Source organism: Macaca mulatta, chromosome 2 (genome assembly GCF_049350105.2).
Source record: "Macaca mulatta isolate MMU2019108-1 chromosome 2, T2T-MMU8v2.0, whole genome shotgun sequence".
Lineage (NCBI taxonomy): Eukaryota > Metazoa > Chordata > Mammalia > Primates > Cercopithecidae > Macaca > Macaca mulatta.
In genome coordinates this window covers 115,743,776-115,771,511 of record NC_133407.1, presented here as the reverse complement: position 1 = coordinate 115,771,511, position 27,736 = coordinate 115,743,776, and the positions used below count along the sequence as shown (strand labels likewise).

Below are 27,736 nucleotides of genomic sequence, written 5' to 3'. Positions count from 1 at the left end.
CAAGAGATCCTCCCACCCTGGCCTCCCAAAGTGTTGGGATTACAGGCATAAGCCACTGCACCTGGCCCCCAACTTCTCGAATAAAGGAAACTATGATTCTTGGGCACACTCACTACCATGTGACATTGATCAAATCACTTCACCTCTCCAAACCTCAGAGTCTTTATCTCTAAGACGGAAACAGTAACACCTACCTCAGGGGCTGTCATGAGGATTAAATAAATGTGCCCAGCAGGTAGTAAGTGTACAAAACAAAGCCTCTAATGGTTCATTAATACATTTACTTATTTTGCAATTATTGGCCACCTGCCAATGCTGGGCACTGTTCTAGGCACAGGGGATACAGCAAGGGCAAACACCTAACACTGGTGGAGGGAAGACAATAAACAAATACGTAAAGGTATGTGCCAGGTAGTGATAAAAGCAAAGAATGACCCATGGAGAGGGTCAGCTGGGTAGACCACACAGTACCCTACCTTGTCACAGTTTATCCAGTGAGGGACACTTTTACAGGGCACATGACCTTAATCTTTTTCATTAATCTTGGTTAATTCGTTTCCAGGAGGTCAAGTCTCTTGTGGTTCTGTGGAATCACCAACTGCTCCTGTGGATGTGGCTTGGTCTGAGCTGATGTAACAAGTAGCTCTGTGTTGCTGGCACTATTTGGCTGGAGCAGGGTTCAGTGTGGGAGGCCTTGCCTGTGAACTGTTCCAGATGGCAAGCTGCAGGGTTGCATAGCACTCCATTTTCCACTGTGAGTGCTTGAGGGGACAGTGATTAGCTGATGACACAGGCCCAGTCCTCAGGGTGAGCACAGGAAGATGAATAAGAAAACCCTTCAATTCTGTGTATGCTGGGTTCTCTGGGGATGAGAAACTCAGGGGTTGGGGGGCACAGAGGAGGCCTCAATGCAGGCTAGTGAGCGTGGGGAGCAAGATAGTAAACGGAGCTGAAGCTGGGGCCAGATGCCAGGTAGGCCACACACTTCATCATCACATCTCTTAGCAATCCCAGCCCAAAAAGCTGGCCTCCTTTCCAATCTTCCCAGCCAAAGTCCCTGGACAAGCTGATTGGACCAACCAGAGTCAGATGCTCATCCCTGACTCATCACAGTGGCCTGGAAGATGCCACATGTTGACTGGATGGTAGCAGCAGGCAGGTACTGGTATCAGTAAGGCAAGGCTGCTGGATATAGACACAGGTCATTAGGACATGGAAAGTTCCTCAGATTCACCAGGCTCTGGCCCTCTTTCAACCTCTGGGCCTTTGCACATGCAGTGCTCTCTTCTCAGAAAGCCTTTCTGGCTGGGACTAGCGGCTCACACCTGTAATCCCAGCACTTTAGGAGGCCATAGGCAGGAGGATTGGTTGAGCCCAGGAGCTCCAGAGCAGCCTGGACCACATAGGGTGACCCTCTTTTTTAATAATAATAATAATAATAAATATATATATATATATATATATATATATATATATATATATATATATATTTTTTTTTTTAAAGAAAACCTTTCCACCGGGCGCGGTGGCTCACACCTGTAATCCCAACCCTTTGGGAGGCCGAGGCGGGCAGATCACCTGTAGTCAGGAGTTCGAGATCGGCCTGACCAACATGGAGAAACCCCGTCTCTACTAAAACTACAAAATTAGCCAGGCATGGAGGCGCATGCCTGTAATCCTAGCCACTCGGGAGGCTGAGGCAGGAGAATCTCTTGAACCCGGGAGGCGGAGGATGCAGTGAGCCGAGATCGCGCCATTGCACCCCAGCCTGGGCAACAAGAGCAAAACTCCGTCTCAGAAAAAAAGAAAGAAAGAAAACTTTTCCCTCCACTCTGCTGGGCTGTTTCATTCTCCCCTCTAGGTTTCCAATCTTCGCCTTCTCCTGGCAGCCCCTCACATTGTCTCGACGGGCTCTTACCACCATCTAGCGGGTGAGGCGGGCCTGGGCTCTCCACCGTGAGGGCAAAGCCTAGCGGCCATGACCACACCGAGGTACCCAGGACCCCACGGGAGGCGCTCAAGAAACGGCCCCTGGGGAAGAGCTGGCACACGCACGCATGTGCGCACGCCCATCCACAAGCAGACCCCTTCCTGGGTGCAAACCCGGGTACGCTGCGACCCCCTCCTATTCGGAAACCCACCTGGCTTGGGGGGGCACAGGTCGGGCGCGCGCGCACGATCCGCCCCACCCACAGACCACCGTGATCAGGACGCACACACACGCGCGTCCTCCCACGCACGCTCCGTCACACGCAGGCCCCCTCTCCTGCCACAGAGGAACGCGCTGGCGTGCGCACGGCGGATCAATCAGCCTTAGACCCACCCGGACCGACGCGCAGGCTGCGCGCACGCGCGGCTCCGAGTCCCCGCCTCCCGGCCGCGCCTGTCGGGGGCGGGGCGCCGCTGGGGGCGGGTCCTGCGGCACCGCCCGGGAAGCTGCGCGAGGCTCGACAGCCTCCGCCACATCCTTCTCCTTTCTTGGTCCAGCGAGCGGAGGCGGGCCAGGGTCAAGTGGAGGGCTCCGACGGCGCGGACGGAGCGAAGCGCCGAGCCATGGCGCACCAGACGGGCATCCACGGTGAGGGCGGATGGCGGGCGGGCAGGGGGCCTGGGTCTCGGCTCTCGGAAGCGCCCCCTCCCCGGCTCTCGGCCCCTCCCTCCACCCCGCACCAGCCGGGAGAAGCTTCCTGTTCTCTTTTGCAGCCGTGGATCGCCTAGGGTGGGCACATCTGGGGGAGTACGGACGTGGTGTGCATAGCTGGGAGTGGGTGTACATGTACGTACACAGCTGGGGTGGAAGTATCTGTGTGCCTACCTGGAGATGAATGTGGCTGTGTGTGCCCATCTGTATATTTTTGTTCCTTTCCTGTAGTGGGTGTACACGCATGTGTACCCGTCTTCCGTGTACAGTCCTACGTGTGCACCTCTCGATGTGACTCCCTTGTGCACATCTAAGGGTCATTCATGCACTGGCACTTGTGGCTGAATGGACACTGTAGGTCCCATAGGACCCTCTTTAGACATCAGTGTTTCATGGCAGTGTGCACATGTATGTGGGTGTCTGTGTGTGTGCATAGTTGGAGCGCATCTCAGTGTGCATTTGTTGCCAAGGATGCATATACCGCATGTGTCTGTATCACTTGAATGGGTTTGTGTATGTGTGAGGGGACCCTGACCTTTGCTCCTCCCAGGACACTCACTCTCCCCAGGCTGGGGAAAACCCAGAACAGAGACTGCTAAGTGGGATGGAGAAAGCTGCCTATCTGACCTTGACCTCTGACCTCCCTCCCATTTTCCGTTGTGACTTTCTGAGCCTGTCTCAGTCTGGTTGGAAGATCCCAGCTCCAGACTGCAGACAGGGAAGAGGTCCAGATATGGGGTTTGTGGAGGAGAGTCCTGGCCCTAAATAATCCAGGCCAGCTCTCACCCCCGCCCCCCCCCATCCCTAGGAAGCTTCACCATCCCCTAGCATCACACACCCCCTCCCCCAGGGGTCCCAGTTTCCTTCTTGGACGGGCTGTGAGAGAAGCAATGGCCAGGAGCCAGGTGCCCTGACTCTACCTGGGGCTCAGTGTCCTCATCTGTCACTGACCTGGGAGGGCTGCCTGGCCTGTGGGGAAGGCCCAGGCTGTTTGCCCAGACAGCCTGGCTGGTTTGGCCATCAGCCACCCCTCCCACCGCACTAGGATCACCTGCTTGGGGCTGCCACCATCGACCTGCCTGACCACCTGAATCCTGGTGCGGTTGTGGCCACTTGGTGGCTGGGCTGCCCTGAAAAGGTTTCCCTGGCCCTGCGAAGGCAGGGGCCTGGGTCAGGGCCAGGCCTCCCAGATGGGCCAGCCTTTCTCCAGGAGGAGCTGGCAGGCGGGCTTCATGACTCAGCCCCACAGGAGGGAACTGCCTCGTGGCCAGCTTCTTCCTTCCCCTTTGTCTGGTCATAGCTGCTGCCTCCCGGCCTCCAGCCCTGGTGGAGGAGATCCCAGGAAGTTAGCCACCCCATACCCCTTCTCTGCTGCCTCACTCCCTCATTACCCATAGTGAGACAGGCCCACTGAGGGGGTCACTGGGGACCGGGCTGCCCCCAGTCCTCCTTCCACCTGTGAGCAGCCCACTCCTTCCCATTTCTGGCTGGGGGAGTTGGCAGGAGAGATCACCCTGGAGGACCAAGTGCCAGCCCTGTCCTGACCATAGGTGTGGATCTGCTGACCTCAGAGCAGGGCAGGAAAGGGACCTGTAACGTGAGGCTCACTGGAGTCGGAGGGAGGGTGTTCATGAATCATTGATAATAGAGGCTCAGGTGTCCCAGGCCTGGTCTCTGGATTATTGATGGCGGCTGGGCAGGCATTGGGGCTGGGGTGGGCAGGGAGGTGTGCCTTCCCCTGCTGGGGTGTCTGTTTGCCCTGGTAACACTAGAAGGGGCCCGTCGGCCTGTCCTTTGGGGGAGCTTCTTGGTCTCCCTTCCGGGAAGGTCTGGGCAGATAGAAGAGGCAGCTCAGCACAGTCAGCTTGCTGTTGTTATCGTAATAAAAGATTAATTGTTATTAGTAGAGGCCACCATTGCCAAGCCCTTTCTCCCATTTATTCCTCACCATAGCCCTGCCAGGTTTGGGGCTATTATCTCCATTTTATACACTGAAGTTCAGAGAGGTCAGGGGTCACCCAGCTAAGGGAGAGGTGGAGCCCCAGAGGCCAGGCTTAGGGCCTCAGGGACCTGCTTGGGATCTGCCAATGGAAAGTTCTGTCCTGGCCCAGTGGGACGGTGTCCACCTGCCTACAGTTCCATGCCATGTTTCTCTGAGCCCTAAGGGTCTGCTGAGCTCAGCTGGGCCCCAGCCCACCCAGTGGCCTTGGAGGGTGGTGCATAGCCTGAGGTCTCAGATTAACGGTCACTCTGCAAGGGGGGCACCTGAGGACATGACCAGAGTTTGTTTTCCTAAGGGCCCCCCCGCCCCTGAGTTGCCCAGTCCTGGCCCTATAAATATTCTCTGACCTCAGGCCTCCAGCTGTGTTCCTGATGGAATTCCCCTGACCCCTGGGCAGCCTCAAGGTCACTCTGGCCAAGCCCTGCTCACCCAGGGACCCAAGCAGGGACCTTCCCCGCATGGTCCGTGGTGGTTTCCCTGTCCACTAGTAGATCCACCACTTATGGCTCCCTGGCTCTCACCATGGTCCTCATCTCTGCCCTGGGGTCCTTGGTCACTCACTGGCTCTTACCTTCCAGCTCTACAGCCCAGTGGCCAAGATGGAGTCTCTCTCTCTTTTTTTTTTTCTGAGGTGGAGTTTCACTCTTGTTGCCCAGGCTGGAGTGCCATGGTGTGATCTCAGCTCACTATAACCTCTGCCTCCCGGGTTCAAGCGATTCTCCTGCCTCAGCCTCCCAAGTAGCTGGGATTACAGGCGCAAGCCACCATGTGCGGCTAATTTTTTGTATTTTTAGTAGAGGCGGGGTTTCACCATGCTGGCCAGGCTGGTCTTGAACTCCTGACTTCAGGTGATCTGCCCACCTTGGCCTTCCAAATTGCTGAGATTACAGGCACGAGCCACCGCACCTGACCAAGATGGAGTCTCTTAGTGAGTTTCCGGGGTCCACTCCTCCTGGAAGCTGCCCCAACTGCCTGAGGGTTAAAGGCGTCTTGTCGCCCCACCCCCCACAGGGCTGTGTCTGGGCTGGCTGTGGTTCTTCAGGGTCTCAGGGTTAGACAGTCTGGCTTGAGGGCTGGGACTGGGGCTGCATACATGGGTGTCATGTGTGTCCATGTGCTTCTGTGTACACTTTGATACATCCAGTTGCCTGCACACACGTCTCAGCCAAGCTCTGCACTTGCCTGCCTGTGTGCGTGTTAGCAAGCTGGGGACTATATCTCTTTGTGTGTTTGCGTATCTAAATGTGTGTGTCCATTTGTGTTTAAGCAACTGAGCGTGTGTTCATGTATGAGGGTGTTTGAATTTCTGCTCCTCTGTCACACATCCATGTCATGTGTTACATTCACACATGCTGGATTGAACTCTGTGTGTGTGTGTGTGTGTGTGTGTGTGTGTGTGTGAATGGACATAGTGGTCATTACACAGTGGGGGCATTTGTCTGTGTTCCTTTGTCTGTGTATATGACCATGCTGAGTGTGTCCAGGCCAGCCCAGAGCTCAGCCATCCTGGGGGGCAGGGGGCAGATGGAGGCTATTCACTGTGGCTGGCCTGGCTTATGCCAGAGCCTGCCCATCTTCTGATGAGCTGTCCCATCCCTGCCCACCCCGCCCCATCACCAGACCTATCCCAGCCAGCAGGCCACTCGCCTGCCACCTCTGCTGGCTAAATTTGGGAGCTTGTGTTTAGTGGCTGTCTCAGGTTCCCAGTCACATGGGGGGCTGTATTTAACCTGGTTCCCAGCTCAGCCACCAGACCCTGTGGGACAGAGCAGGCCCCATACTCGTCTCTGTCCACTCTGCCCACTCATCCCCCACCATGTTTCTTGTTCTTATAGCCACGGAAGAGCTGAAGGAATTCTTTGCCAAGGCACGGGCTGGCTCTGTGCGGCTCATCAAGGTTGTGATTGAGGACGGTGAGTGCCCCTCACAGGCCAGGGCATAGGCTTGGGGGTGGACTCTGCTGCCTCTGTGGGTGGGGGAAGGTAGATGTTGGCCCCTGGCCTGCTGGGGACAATTTCCCCCTCTGGAAATGAGTGTGAGGAAATCCTGACAAAGGAGAGCCTCACAGGGCAGCATCAGAGGTGAGTGCGATTGTCACCTCTGTTATGCAGAGCGGGAAGCCAAAGCTGGGGTCAGCAAACAGAGCCCTGTCCTGGGGTCCTGCCACCTCCCAGAGACTGCATGGGTATTTACATGGGCCTGGTCAGAATGCCGAGCTGGGCTGGGCAGAGGGGCAGGGGATAAGTGAATCCAGCACCACCCCTATCTGTGGCCTGGCCTGGCTCAGCTGCTGGCCGAGGGGAGCTCTAAGGAGATCCTGCACCCTTCTCTTGGAAGTGCTCCCATGATGGGGAGAAGGGACGAGTGTCTGGCTCATCTGAGAGCAGGATGAGAGGGTTCTAGGCTTGGCTGGGTCTTAGCCTGGCCCCTGAGAATCTGGGAGCTGTATAGAGGGCAGTGCTGGGGGCGCTGGGACTTGAGCTGAGGCCTGAAGTGGGGAGGGTTTGGGGAGGCAGAGGATTAAACTGAGGAGGATTGGGAGGTCAGAGGACAGAGAACATTTTTTCCCCTTTCCTCCTTGCCAAGGGACTGCCCCTTTGGGTGAGGGGTACAGACTTTGGGACTGGTGTGGGCCAGGCTCCCCAGAGGTCCTCCCAGCTCTCCTCAGTAGCCATTCAACAGCGAGTACTTTGGATGGCTGCCCGAATGGGCCTGGTGCTCAGCTGACTTGTCGCGCGTTGAGTTGGCTCAAAGCAGGGTCTGCCATTCCAAGTTTTAGGGCCTCAGTCGTGCTTTGCCCAGGTACTCCAAATTCTGATGCCCTCAGAGACTGGGCAGGGGTCACTATGGCAGGATATTGGTGATGGCCTCCTGGAGTGGCAGGCCACAGCCACCCCACCCTTAAAGAGGCAGTTGCACTCATTGACCCCAATCCTCTGCCCTCCCTGTTGCCTCCCAGACAAGATGTCCCTGCAGATTTTTTTTTTTTTTTTTTTTGAGATGGAGTCTCGCTCTGTCGCCTAGGCTGTAGTGCAGTGGTGCGATCTCGGCTCACTGCAAGCTCTGCCTCCCGGATTCGCACCATTCTCCTGCTTCAGCCTCCCAAGTAGCTGGGACTACAGGTGCCCGCCACCATGCCCGACTAATTTTTTTGTATTTTTAGTAGAGACGGGGTTTCACCGTGGTCTCCATCTCCTGACCTCGTGATCCGCCCGCCTGAGCCTCCCAAAGTGCTGGGATTACAGGCTTGAGCCACCGTACCCGGCCGTCCCTGCAGATTTTAAGCAGGAGGAATCTCTGGATTGACTTTTATCTCAGTTCTGCATGACAGTTTTTGGGGTACCTGGGAGTGCCCAGGAGGGTCCAGGCCTCCGATGGGCAGCCACTGTCCTTCTCCAACTGAGGGTGGCCCCAGTGTGGCCAGAGGGCTTGATTTTTCTAGAGAGGCTGAGGATTCCACTTCTTATGTAAAAATTTCCAGTTTAAAAATGTTAGCAACAAATTCAGCAATGTGGACAGTGCTGTGGGGGCCAACACAGGCCATGACTACTCAAAGTCACTGTGACTATGATCCTGTCTGAGTTCTGGGTGGGCAGGTGAGGAGGCCGAGGCCTCAGAGGGCCTGGCCTGTTGGGGTGTCCAGGCATCAGGGCCCCTGCCCCCATCAGGAGAGCCTGGTAGACTGACACCAGGACCCCCAGCCAGGCTGCCTGCCCCTTTGCCCCAGTTATTGCTCCAGGCTGGACCTGTGTATACCCAGGCTGGTGTCTGGTGCCCAGATGAAGTCCCAGCCTACAAGTGCAGCTCGATGCACCATTCAGCCAAGGAGCTGGCAGGCCTGTAGGGCCTAGGCACTTAGATGGTAGCTGCTTTGGATCTGTAACATTTTCAAGAGGACTGCAGCTGGCAGGTAGCCGCAGGATGTCTGGTTATGCAGGGTCTGGTAGGAGCCCCTGCTCCTCCTCCCCAGAGGCTTTTGCCCCTGCAGGTCCCTGTGGCCTGGGGCTGTGATCTGCCCCTCAGCACATTTGTCCTGAGGGGGTCTGCTGCAGTTCTTCTGCTGGAGCCCCAGGGGAGGAGGCGAGCAGGAGGCAGTTTCGTGGAGACTGTGGGCTGAGCAGCTGTGCGGTGTGGTGGGGTAGGGAGCACCCAGGGGTGTGGTGTCTGTGAGGGGCTGACAGCTGTGTGTCTTTGTGTGGCTATTTGTGTTGGTGATCTGCGCGTGTGTATGTGGGGGGCGGGTGGGGCGGGTAGGGCGGGTGGGGCGGGTGGGGCGGGTATGCATGCGCTGGGGATGTGCAGGGGGGTAGCCCCCAGGTGGCAGCTTTGTGCCCTCCCTTGCTCACTCATTCAGCCACACAGCCTCACACTTCTGGGACCTGGGGGCTCCAGGGAAGGTGAGGGGCAGCCGGCAGCTCTGAGCCAGCTGGGCAGCCACGGCGAGGCTGGAGGTCCGCAGCGGGAGGTGCGGTGGGAGCTGGGAGCGGCTGCTCACCCGGCCTCTGCCCCCAGAGCAGCTCGTGCTGGGTGCCTCGCAGGAGCCGGTGGGCCACTGGGACCAGGACTATGACAGGGCTGTGCTGCCACTGCTGGACGCCCAGCAGCCCTGCTACCTGCTCTACCGCCTGGACTCACAGAATGCTCAGGGCTTCGAATGGCTCTTCCTTGCCTGGTCGCCTGATAACTCCCCCGTGAGTCCTGGGCCAGTGGGGAGTGAGGAGGGGAGCTGGGGCCGAACTGAACAACAAGGCCTTACCCTGGGGGATCTAAGAGGGGACACAGGCCTGCCCCTGGAGGATGGGGGAAGAGCTGTCAGGCCCTGCCCTAGGGAGTCTGAGAGAGGGTCAAGGCCCTGTGCCTGCAGCCTGGGTACCTCACGCTCTCCAGACATCAGCCTGGCTCCAGAGGCGGTGGTCAGGCTGGACAAGGGCTCCCCCTGCTGGTGGGAGCCACCTGCTGCGTCTTGGCCCTCTGCCGGGTGTGCCAGTGCAATGAGCCTACCGGGTGGCTCCAGAGGTGCCTGTCTGTTCCGGGAGAGGCAGCCCTGCCCAGAGGCCTCTCATGGTTTGGTCCTTGCCCTTCAGGTGCGGCTGAAGATGCTGTATGCGGCCACACGGGCCACAGTGAAAAAGGAGTTTGGAGGTGGCCACATCAAGGATGAGCTCTTCGGGACTGTGAAGGTAGCCCTAAGCCAGGACTTACCGGGACACGGTCCTGGGCCCACAGAGAGGTCACTGTGCAGGGTCAAAGAGCAAGCCAGTGCCAGCCTTGGGAGGAAGATGGGGGCGCTGGGGGAGTCCAAGGACTGCAAGCAGGGGTGCTCGGTGGGCTTCCTCTAGCCCACCCCCAGGTGCCCATTTATGGCTCTGCATTCACCCCCACCCCCGCAGGACGACCTCTCTTTTGCTGGGTACCAGAAACACCTGTCATCCTGTGCAGCACCTGCCCCACTGACCTCAGCCGAGAGAGAGCTCCAGCAGATCCGCATCAACGAGGTGGGTTGGGTAGCAGAGGCCCCAGCCTTGAGCCCTCAGGGTCACATTGGCCCCATGGCAGCCTGTGCTGCCTGGGAGTCACACCCTGCTTTGGGCCGGTGAGGGCCTCCCTCACCATTCCCCTACCCATAGGTGAAGACAGAGATCAGTGTGGAAAGCAAGCACCAGACTCTGCAGGGCCTCGCCTTCCCCCTGCAGCCTGAGGCTCAACGGGCACTCCAGCAGCTCAAGCAGAAGATGGTCAACTACATCCAGCTGGTGGGTGCCTGCTCCCTACCCTGGCACACGCTGCTGCAACCCCTACTCCTGCCCGTGCACATGTGCTGGTGTGCATGGAGTGCCCACCCCATCAGCCTGCAGCCTGTCCCCTTCAGCTCGTCCATGTGCTCACGGGAACACATGGTCCACCCCACCCCTCCCTGATCCCTACCTATTCCGCCTCGGGCGCAGCCACTGTGTGCACATAGATGCGCTCAGGTCCCTTGTCCCCCAGGCCCTGCTCATACACAGGTACACCCATGAGCACACTGCCCCATTCTGCCCTCCACACATACCCCTGGGGTCACACTGACCCCTCAGTCCCGAGCCCCTTCCTGTCCCAGATTCCCTGTGTTGTCTCCTTGACCACCCCGTTTCCCTAGGCAGCGTCCTTCTGCCCTGGCCGTTCTGGCTGCCCCTTTCAAGCAAAATGGCTCCTCCCTTCCAAGGTGCTTCCACCAGAGGCCTTGCCTCTGAGGATGGGCTGGCCCGGTGGCAGTATCTCCCTGAAATTGAGACTCTCCACACCATCCTGTCCCAGGAGTCACTACCGTTTACTACCCTTGGGAGTTCCCTCTATAGCACAACCTTCAAAAGGGCAGAGTTGGAGCTGGGCCCAGGACTGGCCTCTTCAAAGGGTCCCCCATAGAGTGATGGCCATTGCAGGGGAGTCTTGGGAGAGGGAGGTCACATCAGGCTCCTGCCACCAGCTAATCCTATTTGAGGGCTTCTTTGGGAGAGGGGCCTGGGCCCGCCCCGACCTGGTGCTCTCCCATCTTCCCTTGGCCCTGGGCAGAAGCTGGACCTAGAGCGGGAAACCATTGAGCTGGTGCACACAGAGCCCACGGATGTGGCCCATCTGCCCTCCCGGGTGCCCCGAGATGCTGCCCGCTACCACTTCTTCCTCTACAAGCACACCCACGAGGGCGACCCCCTTGAGTCTGTAGGTGAGTGGCCATGGCAGAGCCGCCAAGCCTGTGGCTGGGTGGAAGCAGGGCTGGTCTGCAGTGGGGCAGGCCCACTCTGGGTGTGAAGGTCAGCAGGTTTCCCAGGCCTCCCAGGCTCACCTCCTGCCCCCCACAGTGTTCATCTACTCCATGCCGGGGTACAAGTGCAGCATCAAGGAGCGCATGCTCTACTCCAGCTGCAAGAGCCGCCTCCTCGACTCCGTGGAGCAGGACTTCCATCTGGAGATCGCCAAGAAAGTAGGCCCCTCCCCAGGGCCTCGCCTCCCTAGACCCTATCACCCCAATCTCCATGTGACGCGCTGGGGTCCTGAGATGACGGCAGAGCAGGAACCATTGCTGGCCGTGTTGATCACAGGGCGTCTGAGGCCCAAGGGGTGACACGCATGGCCCAAGGCTGCCCAGCTGATTGGTGGCTCAGAAAAGTCCAAGTCCTGGCCACATGTCATGTCCTTTCCCTGGGCCTGGAGACAGGGAGGAAGTGACCCCGGCAAGCGGAGTCCAAGGCATGCAGGGCAGCAGGCCCGAAGCTCTTGTTCTCCTGGGGGTGGCATTCCAGGTGGGGATTTAAGGGGAGACCCCAAGAGACCCCAGGGCTAGGATGTGAGATCAAGGGGTACCCCAGAAGTGAGGCCTACCAGGGGTGGTATGTGTCAGAGCCCCTCCCATTGGAGTGACCACTGCCTTGCCCCATGCAGATTGAGATTGGCGATGGGGCAGAGCTGACGGCGGAGTTCCTCTACGACGAGGTGCACCCCAAGCAACACGCCTTCAAGCAGGCCTTCGCCAAGCCCAAGGGCCCAGGGGGCAAGCGGGGCCATAAGCGCCTCATCCGTGGCCCGGGCGAAAATGGGGATGACAGCTAGGAGGCTGGAATAGGGCCGGCCACATGTGGACTGTGGGGCTGCCTGCCTTCCGCTCCCTGCCACCGTCCTCCTTCCTGGGCTCCAGGAAAGTGTTTCCAGGAGGGCAGGAGGGCTGGCGGCTGAACGCACTTGCAGCGTCCGAGGGCCACCGGGCTGGCATTTTGTGACCCTTCCCTGTTGCTGTCCCTGCATCTCATGTGTGTTCCCAGGGTGTCCGGGAACCCTGCCTGGCTGGCTTAAGGGGGCTGGGTCAGGGGCCTGGCATGAACCTGGCCTCCTGGGGAGCTGAGACTAGGGTCCCAGCACAGCCCAAAAACCTTTGGCCACAAGAGGTGGGGTCAGTCAGGGCTGGGGCAGGGGTCACTGCAGTTTGGGATGGTTGAATGCTGTATTTTCTAAAGAATAAAATATTTTTAAATCAAGACTTGTGCTTGGCCCTGAGAGACCGCCTCTGGCCCTGGGAATTGGGCAGTCTTGTGCATGTAACTGTCCTTTCCCAGTAGGGGAGAGGGGACTGCTAGCCTGTGAGGTGGAGCCCCAGCACTCCGTTGCCAGGTGTGTGGGAGAGGCTGTGCCTGTGAGGGGGTGCGCAGCCTCACTCGGGTCTCCCAGTTAACAGGAGCCCTGCTTGAGAGGCAGGCGCGCCTCCACTGTGACATGAGGGATCTGTGTATGGTCATTTGCTGTGGCTGCTGTAACAAATTACCACGAACTTAGTGGCTTACAAGAAACCCAAGTGTATTCTCTTACAGTTCTGGAGGCTGGAAGACTGAGATGGGTCTCACAGGGCCAAAGCTGAGGTGTTGGCAGGGCTGACTCTGTCTGGGCCCCTCAGGAGAACCCATCTCCTGGCCTTTTCTGTCTGTATTCCTTGACTTGGGGCCCCTTCCTCCACTTTCAAAGCCAGAGGTGACATCTCTGATTCTGCTTCCCTCGGCCTCTGGGCTCCCGTGGCCTTTTGTAGTCAAATCTCCCTCTGTCTCCGTTTCATAAGGGATATTGTAATTGCATTCACCCTCCCCGCCCCCACCACCTACCCTCTTCAAGATGGGTAACTTAATCACATCTGTGAAGTCCTTTTGCCATACTCTATGTGGGGCTTTGGGGTCATGTGTTTGCAGGTTTGGGGAATTAGGACAAGGATCTCTGACAGGGATTTTATGCAGCCTTCCACATGGGATAAGGGCTCCTCCCCGAAGGCTTCCCAGCCTCCCTGGGCTGAGGCCAGGACAGGTTTTTCTGTGGACGTCGGTATTGGTGTCTCCAAGCCGAGTGTGTCCATGTGCGTGGGTCTGTACGTGTGTGTACAGACCCCTCTGTCAGCTTACTGGCCTCTCTGGTTTTCTGCCTCCAAGGGAGGCAGGGCTACTGCTGAGTATGGTCTGGGTCCCTGGTCCAAGGGACTCTGGGAAAGTCTCATGCTTGGGGCTCCACAGGAGCCCGAGCTTTGGTGTATGCCTCTGAGAGGTGGATGGAGGGAGTGAATGCAGGTGCCTTCCGCCGCGGGCAGGCAGGAGTGGAAGCATGGGGTTGATGCCTGTAGCCCAGCTGCTGAGTGGGCACTGCTCTCCCTCCTGGCTCAGGGCAACATTCCATCCCTGGTGCCTTTCTGAGCCCCTGCTCAAGCCCTTAGAATTGTAGAGAGGAGAGCCAGACCCTAGCTAGGATCCAGAGGAGGCTTGTCCTTGCCCAGCCTAAACGCTGGCTCCCAGGTGGGCAGGAAGACGATGCCATCGCCCCCTGCTGCTGAGCTAGCTGGATGCCTGGCACTTTGGAGCCTGCCTGTCATGATGCCCACCCAGAGTGGGCCTGCGGGGAGCAGGCTGGCAGATGTACAGCCTTGCCTCCTCCCAGCAGCAACCCCATTTGTTCATTCATTCTTTCATTCGTTCATTCAGCCTTCACTCAGAAACGCCCTATCCGTGCCTGCCCAGAGCTGACTGCTGGGTACACATAATTCAGCAGATATCAAGCACTTGCTATGTGCTGGGCACTGCACTGGATCCTGGGGATGCAGATAAAAGATTACAACCCTCATGAAGCTGACATTCCAGCAGAGGAATAAGACAATATACAATAAACCATGAAAGATCAGTGATCCGTTGTGCTAGCAGTTAAAAAATGCTAGGACAAAGAGAAACAGAGCAGGCAAAGGAGCTTAGGAGTGCCAGATCTGGGGTGGGAGGTTTCTAAGAAGGCTGGATGGCCCTGTTGAGAGGGTGACATGGGAGCAGAGACATAATGGAGGCGAAGGAGGGGTCATGTGAGACTTGGGAGAGTTTCCAGGCAGAGAGAACAGCACATCCCAAGACCCTGAGGCGGGAGGGTGCCCAGGGGCTACTCAGTTAACTGCAAGCAGACCAGTGATCGTGGAGAGCACTCAGGGGAACAGCGGAAGGTAGGTCCCATAGGGCCTTGTTGGCCATCTGTGGACTGTGCCTTTGACTCCAGAGTCAGCCAGGGAGGGGTCTGAACAGAGAAGGGACCCAGTGTGACTTAGGTTCCTGTAGGGGCTGAATGTGACCAGCCCTTGGAGGGTGGACAGCAGGGCAGGACAGCCAGAAGGGTGGTGGCGTGGGTCTAGGAGAGAGGATGGAGGCTGATGGACATGGCAGTGGGCTGCGGGCACACCCTTCAGCATGGTGGACCCAGCAGGACTTGCTGAGGGGCCCGGGGTCAACTGAGACTTTGGGCCCGAGGAATCTGAGTCCTGTCACCTAGGTCAGAAGGAGTGTGGGAAGAACTGATGGGGAGGACCGGCTGGGGGCCCCACTGGGTCAGCGCACACCTGGCCCCTAGGAGCCCCATCTGGAGTGATGTGATGTGTGCTCTGATGGGGCCCCAGGGGCTCTGAGAATGCGGAGGAGGAGGTCTTGTTTCCGGAAGAGGTTGCAAGGCTGTGGTGAAGGCAGGTGCAACCCAGCCTCCTGCTCAAGCTACACCCTGGCCCACCACACACGAGGCCCTGCAGAACTCTGGAGATGGTGCCCACAAGGGCAGGAAAGGACAAGTCGGGAGCTGCTGTCCTGAGGGCACCAGCTGTGGTGCGGGAGCCAAGACCTGAGGGTGGAAGAGTCCTCTTAGAATGGGGATTGCCCAGCAAGGTGTACCGCTACTGGTGCTACCCCAAATTCCCATCTCTCCCTGCTCTCCGCCTGGGCTCTGGGCCTTAGCTCCTCCCTGGGCTTGGTAGAGGACAGATGTGAGGCCCTCATGGGATGTTGGCTGTCTGAGAGGGGAGTGGAAAGAGGAAGGGGTGAAGGAGCTGTCTGCCATTTGACTATGCAAATGGCCTTGGACTCATGGGACCCTGTCCTCCTCACCATGGGCAGGGTGGAGTGGAGGGGGAGCTACTAGGCTGGTATAAAAGTCTTACTTCCTCTATTCTCTGAGCCGCTTCTGCCCCCGTGGGAAGGGACCTCGAGTGTGAAGCATCCTTCCCTGCAGCTGCTGTCCAGTCTGCCCGCCAGACCCTCTGGAGAAGCCCCTGCTCCCCAGCATGGTAGGACAACAGCTCTCAGTCCCCTGGGGAAGGGAATATCCTGGGAAGGGGTGAGGAAAGAGGTGGGCTTGGCAGCTGCAAGCAACAGTGACGGGTTGTCACCCACATGGCCCTGGGGACACTCACTGAATCCTGAAGACATCAGAGCTGAAGCCCTCTTCTTCTTCTTTTTTTTTTTTTTTTGAGACGGAGTTTCACTCTTGTTGCCCAGGTTGGAGTGTAGTGGCTTGATCTCGGCTCACTGCAGTCTCCACCTCCCGGGTTCAAGGGATTCTCCTGCCTCAGCCTCCCAGGTAGCTGGGATTACAGGCTTGCACCACCATACCCAGCTAATTTTGTATTTTTAGTAGAGCCAGGGTTTCTCCATGTTGGTCAGGCTGGTCTTGAACTCTTGACCTCAGGTGATCCGCCCACTTCAGCCTGCTGGGGTTACAGGTGTGAGCCACCGCGCCTGGCCACTGAAGCCCTCTTCTGAGCAATGAGACCCAAACCCACAGAGGGGATGAGGAGGCTGAGGCAGTGACACAGCTGGGTCTGGAGCCTGGGTTTGGGTCTCACTGGGCCTGCAGCTTGGGGCTGGCTCTGTCTGGCACTTTGCTGGCCACCCCTCCTTCCATCTGTTCTGACCTGTAGGGCAAGGGCTCTCGGGCTAGGTGAGACGGGCAGAGAGTGATGGAGCTGTGCAGTGCCTGCTGGCCAGGGTCTCTGGGAGGCAGCCGGCCCGGGCCATAGTGGGAGACTCTCATGCCTGCCTGGATCTTGGCTGAAGGGAAAGGAAGGGGTTGTGGGGAGGCTGGTGGGGGGCAGAGAGCGGATTTCAGGGCAGCTGGAGGGGAGGAAGCCAGCTGCCACCTTGCTCAGGAGCAGGAAGGGAAAGTCGGGGAGAGACAGCGGGTGCCATGGGCCACCTTGCCTGGCCTTGTATAACCAAGGATTGGTTATGGTGAAAGCTCCAGATCATAAGTCTGGATTCTAGGTCTCAGTCCTGGTTCTGAGGCCTAATTCTGAGTCCAAGATGGTCTGAGACCGAGTTCACAGAACTCCACAAGCCATGGAGGATGGGAATGGGGCTTGGCAGCCAGGGAAGAACTTCTGCAGGTAGAGCTTGGGGAGAGGGGTTGGACGATGCCCATGAAGTGGAGTGGGTGGAGGTGGAGCTGGGGGCCGACCACTCACACAGCCCTCCTACCCCCACAGGGTTTCTGCTGCAGCGCCCTGCACCCTCTGTCTCTCCTGGTGCAGGCCATGGTACTGGCCACGACCCTGGCCCTGGGTACCTTGCCTGCCTTCCTACCCTGTGAGCTCCAGCCCCATGGCCTGGTGAACTGCAACTGGCTGTTCCTGAAGTCTGTGCCCCACTTCTCCGCGGCAGCACCCCGTGGCAACGTCACCAGCCTTTCCTTGTCCTCCAACCGCATCCACCACCTCCATGATTCTGACTTTGCCCGCCTGCCCAGCCTGCGGCGCCTCAACCTCAAGTGGAACTGCCCGCCGGTTGGCCTCAGCCCCATGCACTTCCCCTGCCACATGACCATCGAGCCCAGCACCTTCTTGGCTGTGCCCACCCTGGAAGAGCTAAACCTGAGCTACAACAGCATCACGACTGTGCCTGCGCTGCCCAAATCCCTCATATCCCTGTCCCTCAGCCACACCAACATCCTGGTGCTAGACTCTGACAGCCTCGCCAGCCTGCATAGCCTGCGCTTCCTATTCATGGATGGCAACTGTTATTACAAGAACCCCTGCAGGCAGGAACTGGAGGTGGCCCCAGGTGCCCTCCTTGGCCTGGGCAACCTCACCCACCTGTCACTCAAGTACAACAACCTCACTGTGGTGCCCCGCAACCTGCCTTCCAGCCTGGAGTATCTGCTGTTGTCCTACAACCGCATCATCAAACTGGCGCCTGAGGACCTGGCCAATCTGACCGCCCTGCGTGTGCTCGATGTGGGCGGAAATTGCCGCCGCTGCGACCACGCTCCCAACCCCTGCATGGAGTGCCCTCGTCACTTCCCCCAGCTACATCCCGATACCTTCAGCCACCTGAGCCGTCTTGAAGGCCTGGTGTTGAAGGACAGTTCTCTCTCCTGGCTGAATGCCAGTTGGTTCCGTGGGCTTGGAAACCTCCGAGTGCTGGACCTGAGTGAGAACTTCCTCTACAAATGCATCACCAAAACCAAGGCCTTCCAGGGCCTAACACAGCTGCGCCAGCTCAACCTGTCCTTCAATTACCACAAGAGGGTGTCCTTTGCCCACCTGTCTCTGGCCCCCTCCTTCGGGAGCCTGGTCGCACTGAAGGAGCTGGACATGCACGGCATCTTCTTCCGCTCACTCGATGAGACCACGCTCCGGCCACTGGCCCACTTGCCTGTGCTCCAGACTCTGCGTCTGCAGATGAACTTCATCAGCCAGGCCCAGCTTGGCATCTTCAGGGCCTTCCCTGGCCTGCGCTATGTGGACCTGTCAGACAACCGCATCAGCGGAGCTTCAGAGCTGACAGCCACCATGCAGGAGGTGGTTGGAGGGGAGAAGGTCTGGCTGCAGCCTGGGGACCTTGCTCCAGCCCCAGTGGACACTCCCAGCTCTGAAGACTTCAGGCCCAACTGCAGCACCCTCAACTTCACCTTGGATCTATCACGGAACAACCTGGTGACCGTGCGGCCGGAGATGTTTGCCCAGCTCTCACACCTGCAGTGCCTGCGCCTGAGCCACAACTGCATCTCGCAGGCAGTCAATGGCTCCCAGTTCCTGCCCCTGACCAGTCTGCAGGTGCTGGACCTGTCCCACAATAAGCTGGACCTGTACCACGAGCACTCGTTCACGGAGCTACCGCGACTGGAGGCCCTGGACCTCAGCTACAACAGCCAGCCCTTTGGCATGCAGGGCGTGGGCCACAACTTCAGCTTCGTGGCCCACCTGCGCACCCTGCGCCACCTCAGCCTGGCCCACAACAACATCCACAGCCAAGTGTCCCAGCAGCTCTGCAGCACATCGTTGCGGGCCCTGGACTTCAGCGGCAATGCGCTGGGCCGTATGTGGGCCGAGGGAGACCTCTATCTGCACTTCTTCCAAGGCCTGAGTGGATTGATCTGGCTGGACTTGTCCCAGAATCGTCTGCACACCCTCCTGCCCCACACCCTGGACAAACTCCCCAAGAGCCTGCAAGTGCTGCATCTCCGTGACAATTACTTGGCCTTCTTTAAGTGGGGGAACCTCATCCACCTACCCAAACTGAAAGTCCTTGACCTGGCGGGAAACCAACTGAAGGCCCTGACCAATGGCAGCCTTCCCGCTGGCACCCGGCTCCGGAGGCTGGACGTCAGCTGCAACAGCATCAGCTTCGTGGACCCCGGCTTCTTTTCCAAGGCCAAGGAGCTTCGAGAGCTCAACCTCAGTGCCAATGCCCTCAAGACAGTGGACCCCTCCTGGTTTGGGCCCCTGGCGAGTGCCCTGCAAATACTAGATGTCAGCGCCAACCCTCTGCACTGTGCCTGTGGGGCAGCCTTTATAGACTTCCTGCTGGAGGTGCAGGCTGCCGTGCCTGGTCTGCCCAGCCGGGTGAAGTGTGGCAGTCCAGGCCAGCTCCAGGGCCTCAGCATCTTTGCGCAGGACCTGCGCCTCTGCCTGGACGAGGCCCTCTCCTGGGACTGTTTCACCCTCTCGCTGCTGTCTGTGGCTCTGGGCCTGGGCGTGCCCATGCTGCATCACCTCTGTGGCTGGGACCTCTGGTACTGCTTCCACCTGTGCCTGGCCTGGCTTCCCTGGCGGGGGCGGCAAAGTGGGCAAGGTGAGGATGCCCTGCCCTATGATGCCTTCGTGGTCTTTGATAAGACACAGAGTGCAGTGGCAGACTGGGTGTACAATGAGCTTCGGGGGCAGCTGGAGGAGCGCCGTGGGCGCTGGGCACTCCGCCTGTGCCTGGAGGAGCGCGACTGGCTGCCTGGCAAGACCCTCTTTGAGAACTTGTGGGCCTCGGTCTATGGCAGCCGCAAGACGCTGTTTGTGCTGGCCCACACGGACCGGGTCAGTGGCCTCTTGCGTGCCAGCTTCCTGCTGGCCCAGCAGCGCCTGCTGGAGGACCGCAAAGATGTCGTGGTGCTGGTGATCCTGAGCCCCGATGGCCGCCGCTCCCGCTATGTGCGGCTGCGCCAGCGCCTCTGCCGCCAGAGTGTCCTCCTCTGGCCCCACCAGCCCAGCGGTCAGCGCAGCTTCTGGGCCCAGCTGGGCATGGCCCTGACCAGAGACAACCACCACTTCTATAACCGGAACTTCTGCCAGGGACCCACGGCTGAATAGCCCTGAGCTGGAATCCTGCACGGCGCCACCTCCACGCTCACCTCACCTCTGCCTGCCTGGCTCTGATCCTCCCCTGCTTGCCTCCCTCACCCCACACCAGGCACAGAGCAGGCACTCAATAAATGCTGCCGAAGGCTAGATGGCTAATCCTGAGCTCACTGGAGGCATGGACAGGAGGAGGGAAGGGAGAATTCTCCAGGCCTCCACGAAGCAGCTTAGGGAAAATTGCCATAAAGACAGGACAGAGGTCTTCAGGGGAGGAAGCTGCTAAGCTCAGTTCTCTGGGGAGTCTGATGATGGTCTTTGGATGTGGTTTTGGCCCTTCCCAGAGAGCAGGGGCCCCTTTTAGTCCCGCCCAGAATGCCCGGCCCTACCTTTCCCATGCAGAGCCGGGCAGCCCCTGACAGACTTGGCAGCACCCCTTTGTTGACGGGTCTCAGGTATTTGTCTCCCTCACCTACTGGACTGGAATGCCTTGAGGGCAGAGAAACTGCAGGCTTGGTTCCTTTCTGGCACTCAGCAAAGTCTTGAGCGGCAGCAGCTCTGGGGACTGTTCGTTCCAAAATGGAAGGGGAGAATGAATTGCAGCAAGGGTGGAGGGGTGATTGTGCCCTTTGGTGGCCATGCCTGTGCCAGGCGGAGAAGGCTGGTTCAGGTTGGGGAAAGGAAGGCCTGTGGGTGCATCCTTGCAGCAGGGAGCTGGGAGCCACAGACAGGAGAATCCACTCCTTTCTCTTTCCACCTACAGGTACTTGCTGGGTCTCTCCATTCTGATATTAAAGGGATACCTAGGCAAGTCACCTCCCTCCCTCCCTCCCCCTTCCTTCCTCCCTCCCTCCCTCCCTTCCTTCCTTCCTTCCTTCCTCTCTCTGTCTCTCTTTTTTCTTTCTGAGACAAGGTCTCACTCTCTCACCCAGGCTGGAGTGCAGTGGCATGAACGCTGCAGCCTTGACCTCCTGGGCTCAAGCAATTCTCCCACCTCAGCCTCCTGAGTAGCTAGGACCACAGGGGTGCACCACCATACTCAGCTAATGTTTTATTTTTTTGTAGAAACAGGGTCTCACTATGTTGCCCAGGCTGGTCTCAAACTCCTGGATGCAAGTGATCCTCCCACCTCAGCCCCACAAAATGTTGGGATTATAGGCATAAGCCACCAAGACTGGCCTTTTTTTGTTGTTGTTGTTTTGGGTTTTTTTTTGTTTTGTTTTTTAGCCACTGTCTTGCTCTGTCACCCAGGCTGGAATGCAGTGCAATGGTGGGATCACAGCTCACTGTAGCCGCAACCTTCTGGGCCCAGGTGCTCCACCTCGCCCTTCCATGTAGCTGAGACTACAGGCATGTGTCACCACACCCAGCTAATTTTTATATTTTTAGTAGAGACGGGGTTTCACCATGTTGCCCAGGCTGGTCTTAAGCTCCTGGGCTCAAGCAATCCTCCTGCCTCGGCCTCCTGAAGTGCTGGGATTACAGGTATGAGCCTCTATATTTGATAGTGTACATTTCAGGATAGAGCTGGGAGCCCTGATGACCAGTATTTGGAGAGGTCAGGGTCTGTCCTCAGCAAGGTCTCCTCCACACTCTGTGTGGAGCCATGAGGAGTGTCAGGCCTGGAGCCCCTGAGGGGCCTTCTCTTGGACGGGCAGCCTACACCATTACCGCAGCCAAACCTGCCCTTTGAGGAACAGGGGAGAAATATGTAGGCTGACAGGTCAGAGCTGGAGCCCAGTTTGGCCGGCTCAGGCCGGTTTGAGATCTGCTCGTCCACTCAGGGCCTCTGGAGGGGAGAGCTGGAGCTGGCAGCAGACAGCTAACTTGGTGGGCTGGTCATGGGCAGCCCTTGGAGGCTTGCTTTTGCCCCACTCCCCAGGACATGGCTGTGGGGAAGTCTAGGCTGCCGTCCTCTTTCTGACTTAGGTACAGGGGCTCCTGTAGTGGACTGGAGTTCCCTGTTGTCTGCTCATCTGAAAGAAGGAAGGTCTCTGACCTACCAATCAGAAGCCCCGTGCCCCACGTGGGCTCTGACCCAACCTGTCATCCTTCCTTGGCTGCCTGCAGAGAAAAGAAAACAACAGTCCTTTTCCCCAGGCTGGAGTCTAGGGGAGTCCCCTGTTGAGTGGCTCTGAGACTATTCTGGCCACAATCAGGGGTAGGGACAGGAAGCTGGAAACAGAGTCCCATTCAAGGAACTGTATTTTGCATGTGAGAGGCAAGGCAAACCTGCCTCTCTTGGGATTGCCAGGCCTACCCTCCGGTAGTTCCTGGTGGACCTTCCATCTCCCCATCCCCCGCCCACCTTCACAGTCCTGATGCTTTTGGGGCTGGAGATTCAGGAGAGCATTTGGAGAGGAAGCACGCGGGCCATGGTGGGGGGCTGTTGGGCTCGGCTCGAGTGAGTCGGGGGGGTCTGTGGCACTTGGCTGTGTGCTGTCTACATGATCAGAGAAGCCGAGCACCACTATCTGAGGTCCTTCAGGAAGTGGTTGGAGCTGGGCCAGAGTGGGGCTGGGTGGAAGGCAGCGCCCTCTGTACTGTAATCAGGAAGGGTGCTCAGAGATGGCTCCAGGCTCTCCATGCGGCAGCCATCCTTGCCCATCAGCATGGCCAGGAAAGAGACAGGACTCAGACCAGATTGCCTGGGCTTGCCTCCCAGTTCTGCCATTTGGGTTGTCTCAGGCAGATGACCTCCCCTTCTGGAGCCTCAGCTTGCTTGTTCTATAAATGGGAATGAGCAGCGCTACTCTGCAGGATGTTGGAGGGATTCATATAATATGGGTAAAGGGGCCGGGCGCGGTGGCTCAAGCCTGTAATCCCAGCACTTTGGGAGGCCGAGACGGGCGGATCACAAGGTCAGGAGATCGAGACCGTCCTGGCTAACACGGTGAAACCCTGTCTCTACTAAAAAATACAAGAAAAAAACTAGCTGGGCGAGGTGGCGGGCGTCTGTAGTCCCAGCTACTCGGGAGGCTGAGGCAGGAGAATGGTGTGAACCCGGGAGGTGGAGCTTGCAGTGAGCCGAGATCCGGCCACTGCACTCCAGCCTGGGTGACAGAGCGAGACTCTGTCTCAAAAAAAAAAAAAAAATGGGTAAAGGTCTGAAACACTGAGTAGGGCCTCAGTTATTATTAGGTGATGGGATTTACACGCAGGACCCTCAACTGATGCGGCTTCAGTGTTTCTCTCTCCACCCAATGATCCTCTGGGCCAGGGACCCCTCCCAGGGCACTGACAGGGTTCAGATGTGGTTGTATCAGAGGCACACGAAGCTGGGGCAACAGCTTTCTATGGGAGCAGGACCAGGGCAGAGAGTGCTCCCTAAGATGAGGAAGCAGAGGAGCAGGCAGGAGACTCAGGCAACCTGATAGGAGGAAAACTTCAAGGTGAGGAATGTCTGTTCACTAAGATTTCAAATACAGTTTGCCCTTTTCCCTTTAGGACACCTTATTTAATGCCGTCAGCTTCTAAATATCCTTAGAGAACTTTCATGACATTGTAGTTTCACATGAGAGTTACTTGCAAAAGCCAAACTTCCTTTTTTTTTTTTTAAGATGGAGTCTCATTCTGTTGCCCAGGCTGGAATGCAGTGGTGTGATCTTGGCTCACCGCAACCTCCGCCTCCTGGGTTCAAGTGATTCTCCTGCCTCAGCCTCCCAAGTAGCTGGGATTACAAGTATGCACCACCACCCCTGACTAATTTATTGTATTTTTAGTAGAGATGGGGTTTCATCATGTTGCCCAGGCTGATTTCGAACTCCTGACCTCAAGTGATCCACCTGCTTTGGCCTCCCAGAATTTTGGGATTACAGGCTTGAGCCATGGAGCCGGGCCCAAACCCCCATTTTTAAGCAGTTCACGAATCCGGCCTACTTCCTGCAGGTCACCTGGTCCTTTGTTCTCATAACCCCAAGAAGCAGGGAGGGGCACATGCGCCTGAGTGCCTTGCTTCTGGGTCTTACAAAGGAGGAGTGGATCTTCCTAAGCATTCAGGTAGCAACATTACTCCGGCTGGAGGAAAACAATCCCATTTGAAGGAAGGGAGGTGCTGGGGTCCTGGGTGTGGAAATGAGAGGGACCATAGAAAGCCCTTAAAGCTCCTGCGAGGCAGCAGAGCCGGGAATGCTGAGCGAGGCCCGTTTCCTGAGCAGGAAGGAACCGAATCATGATTCGGGGGTGATGTGGTTTCCATCAAGCCCTGTAGCCTGCCTAGGTGTATGGTTTTATCTGATGGGACTGTGACTCAGCGGAGCTCTCAGGGTGTGTGCCCCAGGCCCGCTGCCAGCTTCCTGGCAGCCAGCCCAACTCTGTCCAGAGAGGAGAAAACAGCTGCTGTTTCTAGAGCTACGAGAAGGGAGGCGAGGTCAAAGGACTCTGCTCAACTCCAGCTGCTTGGTTTTGCTTCAACTCTCTGTCTTTCTAGTGAACTTGACCTGTTGCCATTGGGTTTCTTTTTCATTCATTCAGTACACATATGTTTAGCACCCACTATGTATCAGGCACTGTGCTGGACTTTGAGGACACGGAAGTGAGAAGACAGGCACCTGTCGTCAGGCAGATGACATTACAACAGGGCAAATGGCCAGCAGGGGAAAAGTCACTGTGGGTGGTGACCAGAGCTCTGAAGGGTGTCATGTCAGAGGCCAAGCAACGGTGAGACTTAGCCAGCATGCTCAATGGGGGTCTCCTTGGGGACCCTTGTTTGAGTGAAGAGAGGCAGCCACACCATGATCCAGGGGAGAAGCATCCTGGCAGAGAAAGAATGGCTTACACCAGGGCCTGGAAGTTGCACAGAACCTAGGTATTTGAGGCCCACAGTGAACAAACAAGGGTAGGATGGGAGATGGGTCTGGAGAACTGGATGGGACCTTGATCCCAACTTTGCCAGCCTGTGTGAGGAGTTTAGGGTTTTGTTTTGTTTTGAGATGGAGTTCACTCTATCACCCAGGCTGGAGTGCAGTGCCATGATCTTGGCTCACTGCAACCTCCCCCTCCTGGGCTCGAGCAATTCTCCTGCCTCAGCCTCCTGAGTAGCTGAGATTACAGGTGCATGCCACCACACCTGGCCAATTTTTTGTATTTTTAGTAGAGACGGGGTTTCACCATGTTGGCCAGGCTGGTCTCAAACTCCTGACCTCAAGTGATTCACCCGCCTTGCCCTCCCAAAGTGCTGAGATTACTTACAGGCCTAAGCTACCGTGCCCAGCCTACGGTTTTTGAGTCAGGGTCTCACTTTCCCAGGCGGGAGTGCAGTGGTGCAGTCTCAGCTCACTGCAGCCTCGACTCCCCGGGCTCAAACGATCCTCCCACCTCAGCCTCCTGAGCAGCTGGACTATACAGGTGTGCATCACCACACCTGGCTAATTTTTAAATTATTTGTAGAGATGGGATTTCCCATTGTTGCCCAGGCTACTCTCACAAACTCCTGGGCTCAAACAATTCTCCTACCTCAGCCTCCCAAAGTGCTGGGATTACAGGTATCAGCTACCATGCCCAGCCTGAATTAATCTGAGTGTGACTGGAAGACCCAGGAAAGTTTTCTGCCAGGTAGGGACATGATCTGATTTTATTTTTATTTTTTATTTTTTTATTTTTTTATTTTTATTTTTTTTTTGAGACGGAGTCTTGCTCTGTGCCCCAGGCTGGAGTGCAGTGGCGCGATCTCGGCTCACTGCAAGCTCCGCCCCGCCGGGTTCACACCATTCTCCTGCCTCAGCCTCCCAAGTAGCTGGGACTACAGGCGCCCGCCACCTCGCCCGGCTAATTTTCTTGTATTTTTAGTAGAGACGGGGTTTCACCGTGTTAGCCAGGATGGTCTCGATCTCCTGACCTTGTGATCCGCCCGTCTCGGGCTCCCAAAGTGCTGGGATTACAGGCGTGAGCCACCGCGCCCGGCCTCTGATTTTATTTTTAAAAGATCTTTCAGGCTGCTCTTGGGGTGAGTCGGGCAGATGCCATATGGAGGCATGACAAGGATGGTGGCAGAGGAGGGGATGAGATGTGGCCTGGCCTGAGATTCACTTCAGAGGTGGAACTTGCTAGTAGAGGACTTGCTAGTAGTGTGCATGGGAGGGAAAAGGTTGATTTTCACAGGAGAGGTCTGGTGTTTGGGCAGATAAGGAAAGGAGAAGACCAGACAGGGAGGGGCAGCAGACTCGGGGTGCCCTCCGTGCCCGTGTGGTTGGAGGTGCCTGTTTGACACCCAGGGATAGATGGCAGTGCACAGATGCAGCTTAAAGCCCAGGGCTGGGCCGGGCGCGGTGGCTCAAGCCTGTAATCCCAGCACTTTGGGAGGCCGAGACGGGTGGATCACAAGGTCAGGAGATCGAGACCATCCTGGGTAACCCAGTGAAACCCCGTCTCTACTAAAAAATACAAAAAAAAACTAGCCAGGCGAGGTGGCGGGGGCCTGTAGTCCCAGCTACTCGGGAGGCTGAAGCAGGGGAATGGCATAAACCCAGGAGGCGGAGCTTGCAGTGAGCCGAGATCCGGCTACTGCACTCCAGCCTGGGCGACAGAGCGAGATTCCGTCTCAAAAAAAAAAAAAAAAAAAGCCCAGGGCTGGGTGGGGAGTTGAGTACAGTTAAGAGACCAGCCTGGTGGGGCCATCAACATTCACAAGAAGACCCAGCCAAATGGAGCAAGGACCACCTCATGAGGTAGGGAGAAAACAATCAGCAGAGGTTAGTGGTACAGCTTAGAGGAGAAGCTTCAAAAAGGCCAAGGACAACCACTGCAAATATCACTGAGATCCAACAAAGGAAGACAGAACTGGCCACTGGACTTGGCAAGATAAGAGACAGATGTGAGAAATAAGCAGCCTTCCTAGAGAACAGGGATGAAAGGGTGACTGCCCAGAACAGGGGCAGCACAGAGAGGCAGGGGAAGCAAGAAGAGGGTCTAGACAGAACAAGCTTATTTTTCAGAAGGGGGACAAAGCCTCTGCTGGCCAAGGAGAATGAACCAGCAGAGGGGGAGAAATTTTGCAGCAAAGAGATGGTTGTAGGACCGTGCAAGAAGCAACAGGACCTGAAATACAAATGGAGAGAGGCAGGGTGAGGAGCACAAACCCCTCTGCTTTTGCTGGATGGGACACAACTACAGGTGCAGGAAGCTGACAGGCTGGAGGATGGGGTGGTAACAGACAAGCCAGTCTTCTGATGCCCAGACTTTCACAGGGAAAAATGGGGTCAAGGCAGTAGCTAAAAGGGAAAGTCAGGGGGAGGCAGCTGTAGCAGGACTGCGACGCAGCACTGTCCATTGAAGATATGAAGTGAGAAGTTTAAAGTGAAACCGGCCGCCAAGGTGGTGTCACTCTTTCAAAACTGTTCAGTTGCCGGGTGCAGCTGGGTCAGCCACTGGATACAGTAGGCATTAAGGAGGTAGCAGGGTTCAAGCTGTAGGAGGTTCTGCCTCTCCTGCTCTGAAGCCATTACCAGAGCTCCAGTACTTTATTCAGCTTATTCATTCCTAGAATACAGACTGAACTTAAAGGGATGATGACAATTATTATTTTTTATTTTAGAGGCAGTCTTGCTCTGTCACCCAGGCTGGAGTGCAGTGGAGCAATCATGGCTCACTGCAGCTTCAAACTCTGGCCTCAAGTGATCTTCTTGCTTTGGCCTCCCAAGTATTGTGATTACAGGTGTGAGCCACTGTGTCCAGTCAATGAAGAATTTTATTCAGTAGCCAATAGCAGAAAGAGCCACCACTTAAACAAGAA

The 27,736-nt window shown here is 57.1% G+C and overlaps 2 protein-coding genes and 1 long non-coding RNA gene across 4 annotated transcripts; 2 read left to right on the top strand and 1 right to left on the bottom strand.

Moving 5' to 3' along the window:
• Positions 1-264: 264 nt before the first annotated feature.
• On the bottom strand, positions 265-2,384 carry LOC114676359 (uncharacterized). The gene is made up of 2 exons (XR_013414000.1): positions 2,142-2,384; positions 265-1,185 (listed from the first exon to the last, which is right to left on the bottom strand). It is a non-coding gene; the product is annotated as an uncharacterized LOC114676359 (long non-coding RNA).
• TWF2 (twinfilin actin binding protein 2) lies at positions 2,382-12,649 on the top strand. The gene is given in 9 exon segments (NM_001433503.1): positions 2,382-2,578; positions 6,479-6,556; positions 9,156-9,334; positions 9,728-9,823; positions 10,034-10,138; positions 10,271-10,396; positions 11,193-11,343; positions 11,480-11,601; positions 12,060-12,649. Coding segments are annotated over 9 exon segments (1,050 nt in total). The 5' UTR covers positions 2,382-2,553; the 3' UTR covers positions 12,228-12,649.
• A 1,843-nt stretch (positions 12,650-14,492) lies between these two features.
• TLR9 (toll like receptor 9) lies at positions 14,493-20,160 on the top strand. 2 transcript variants are annotated; one of them, XM_077989897.1, is made up of 3 exons: positions 14,493-14,625; positions 15,621-15,729; positions 16,927-20,160. In XM_077989897.1, the coding sequence occupies exons 2-3, from the start codon at positions 15,727-15,729 to the stop codon at positions 20,020-20,022; spliced, it is 3,099 nt and encodes a 1,032-aa protein (XP_077846023.1). In that variant the 5' UTR covers positions 14,493-14,625; positions 15,621-15,726; the 3' UTR covers positions 20,023-20,160.
• The last annotated feature ends 7,576 nt before the right edge of the window (positions 20,161-27,736 follow it).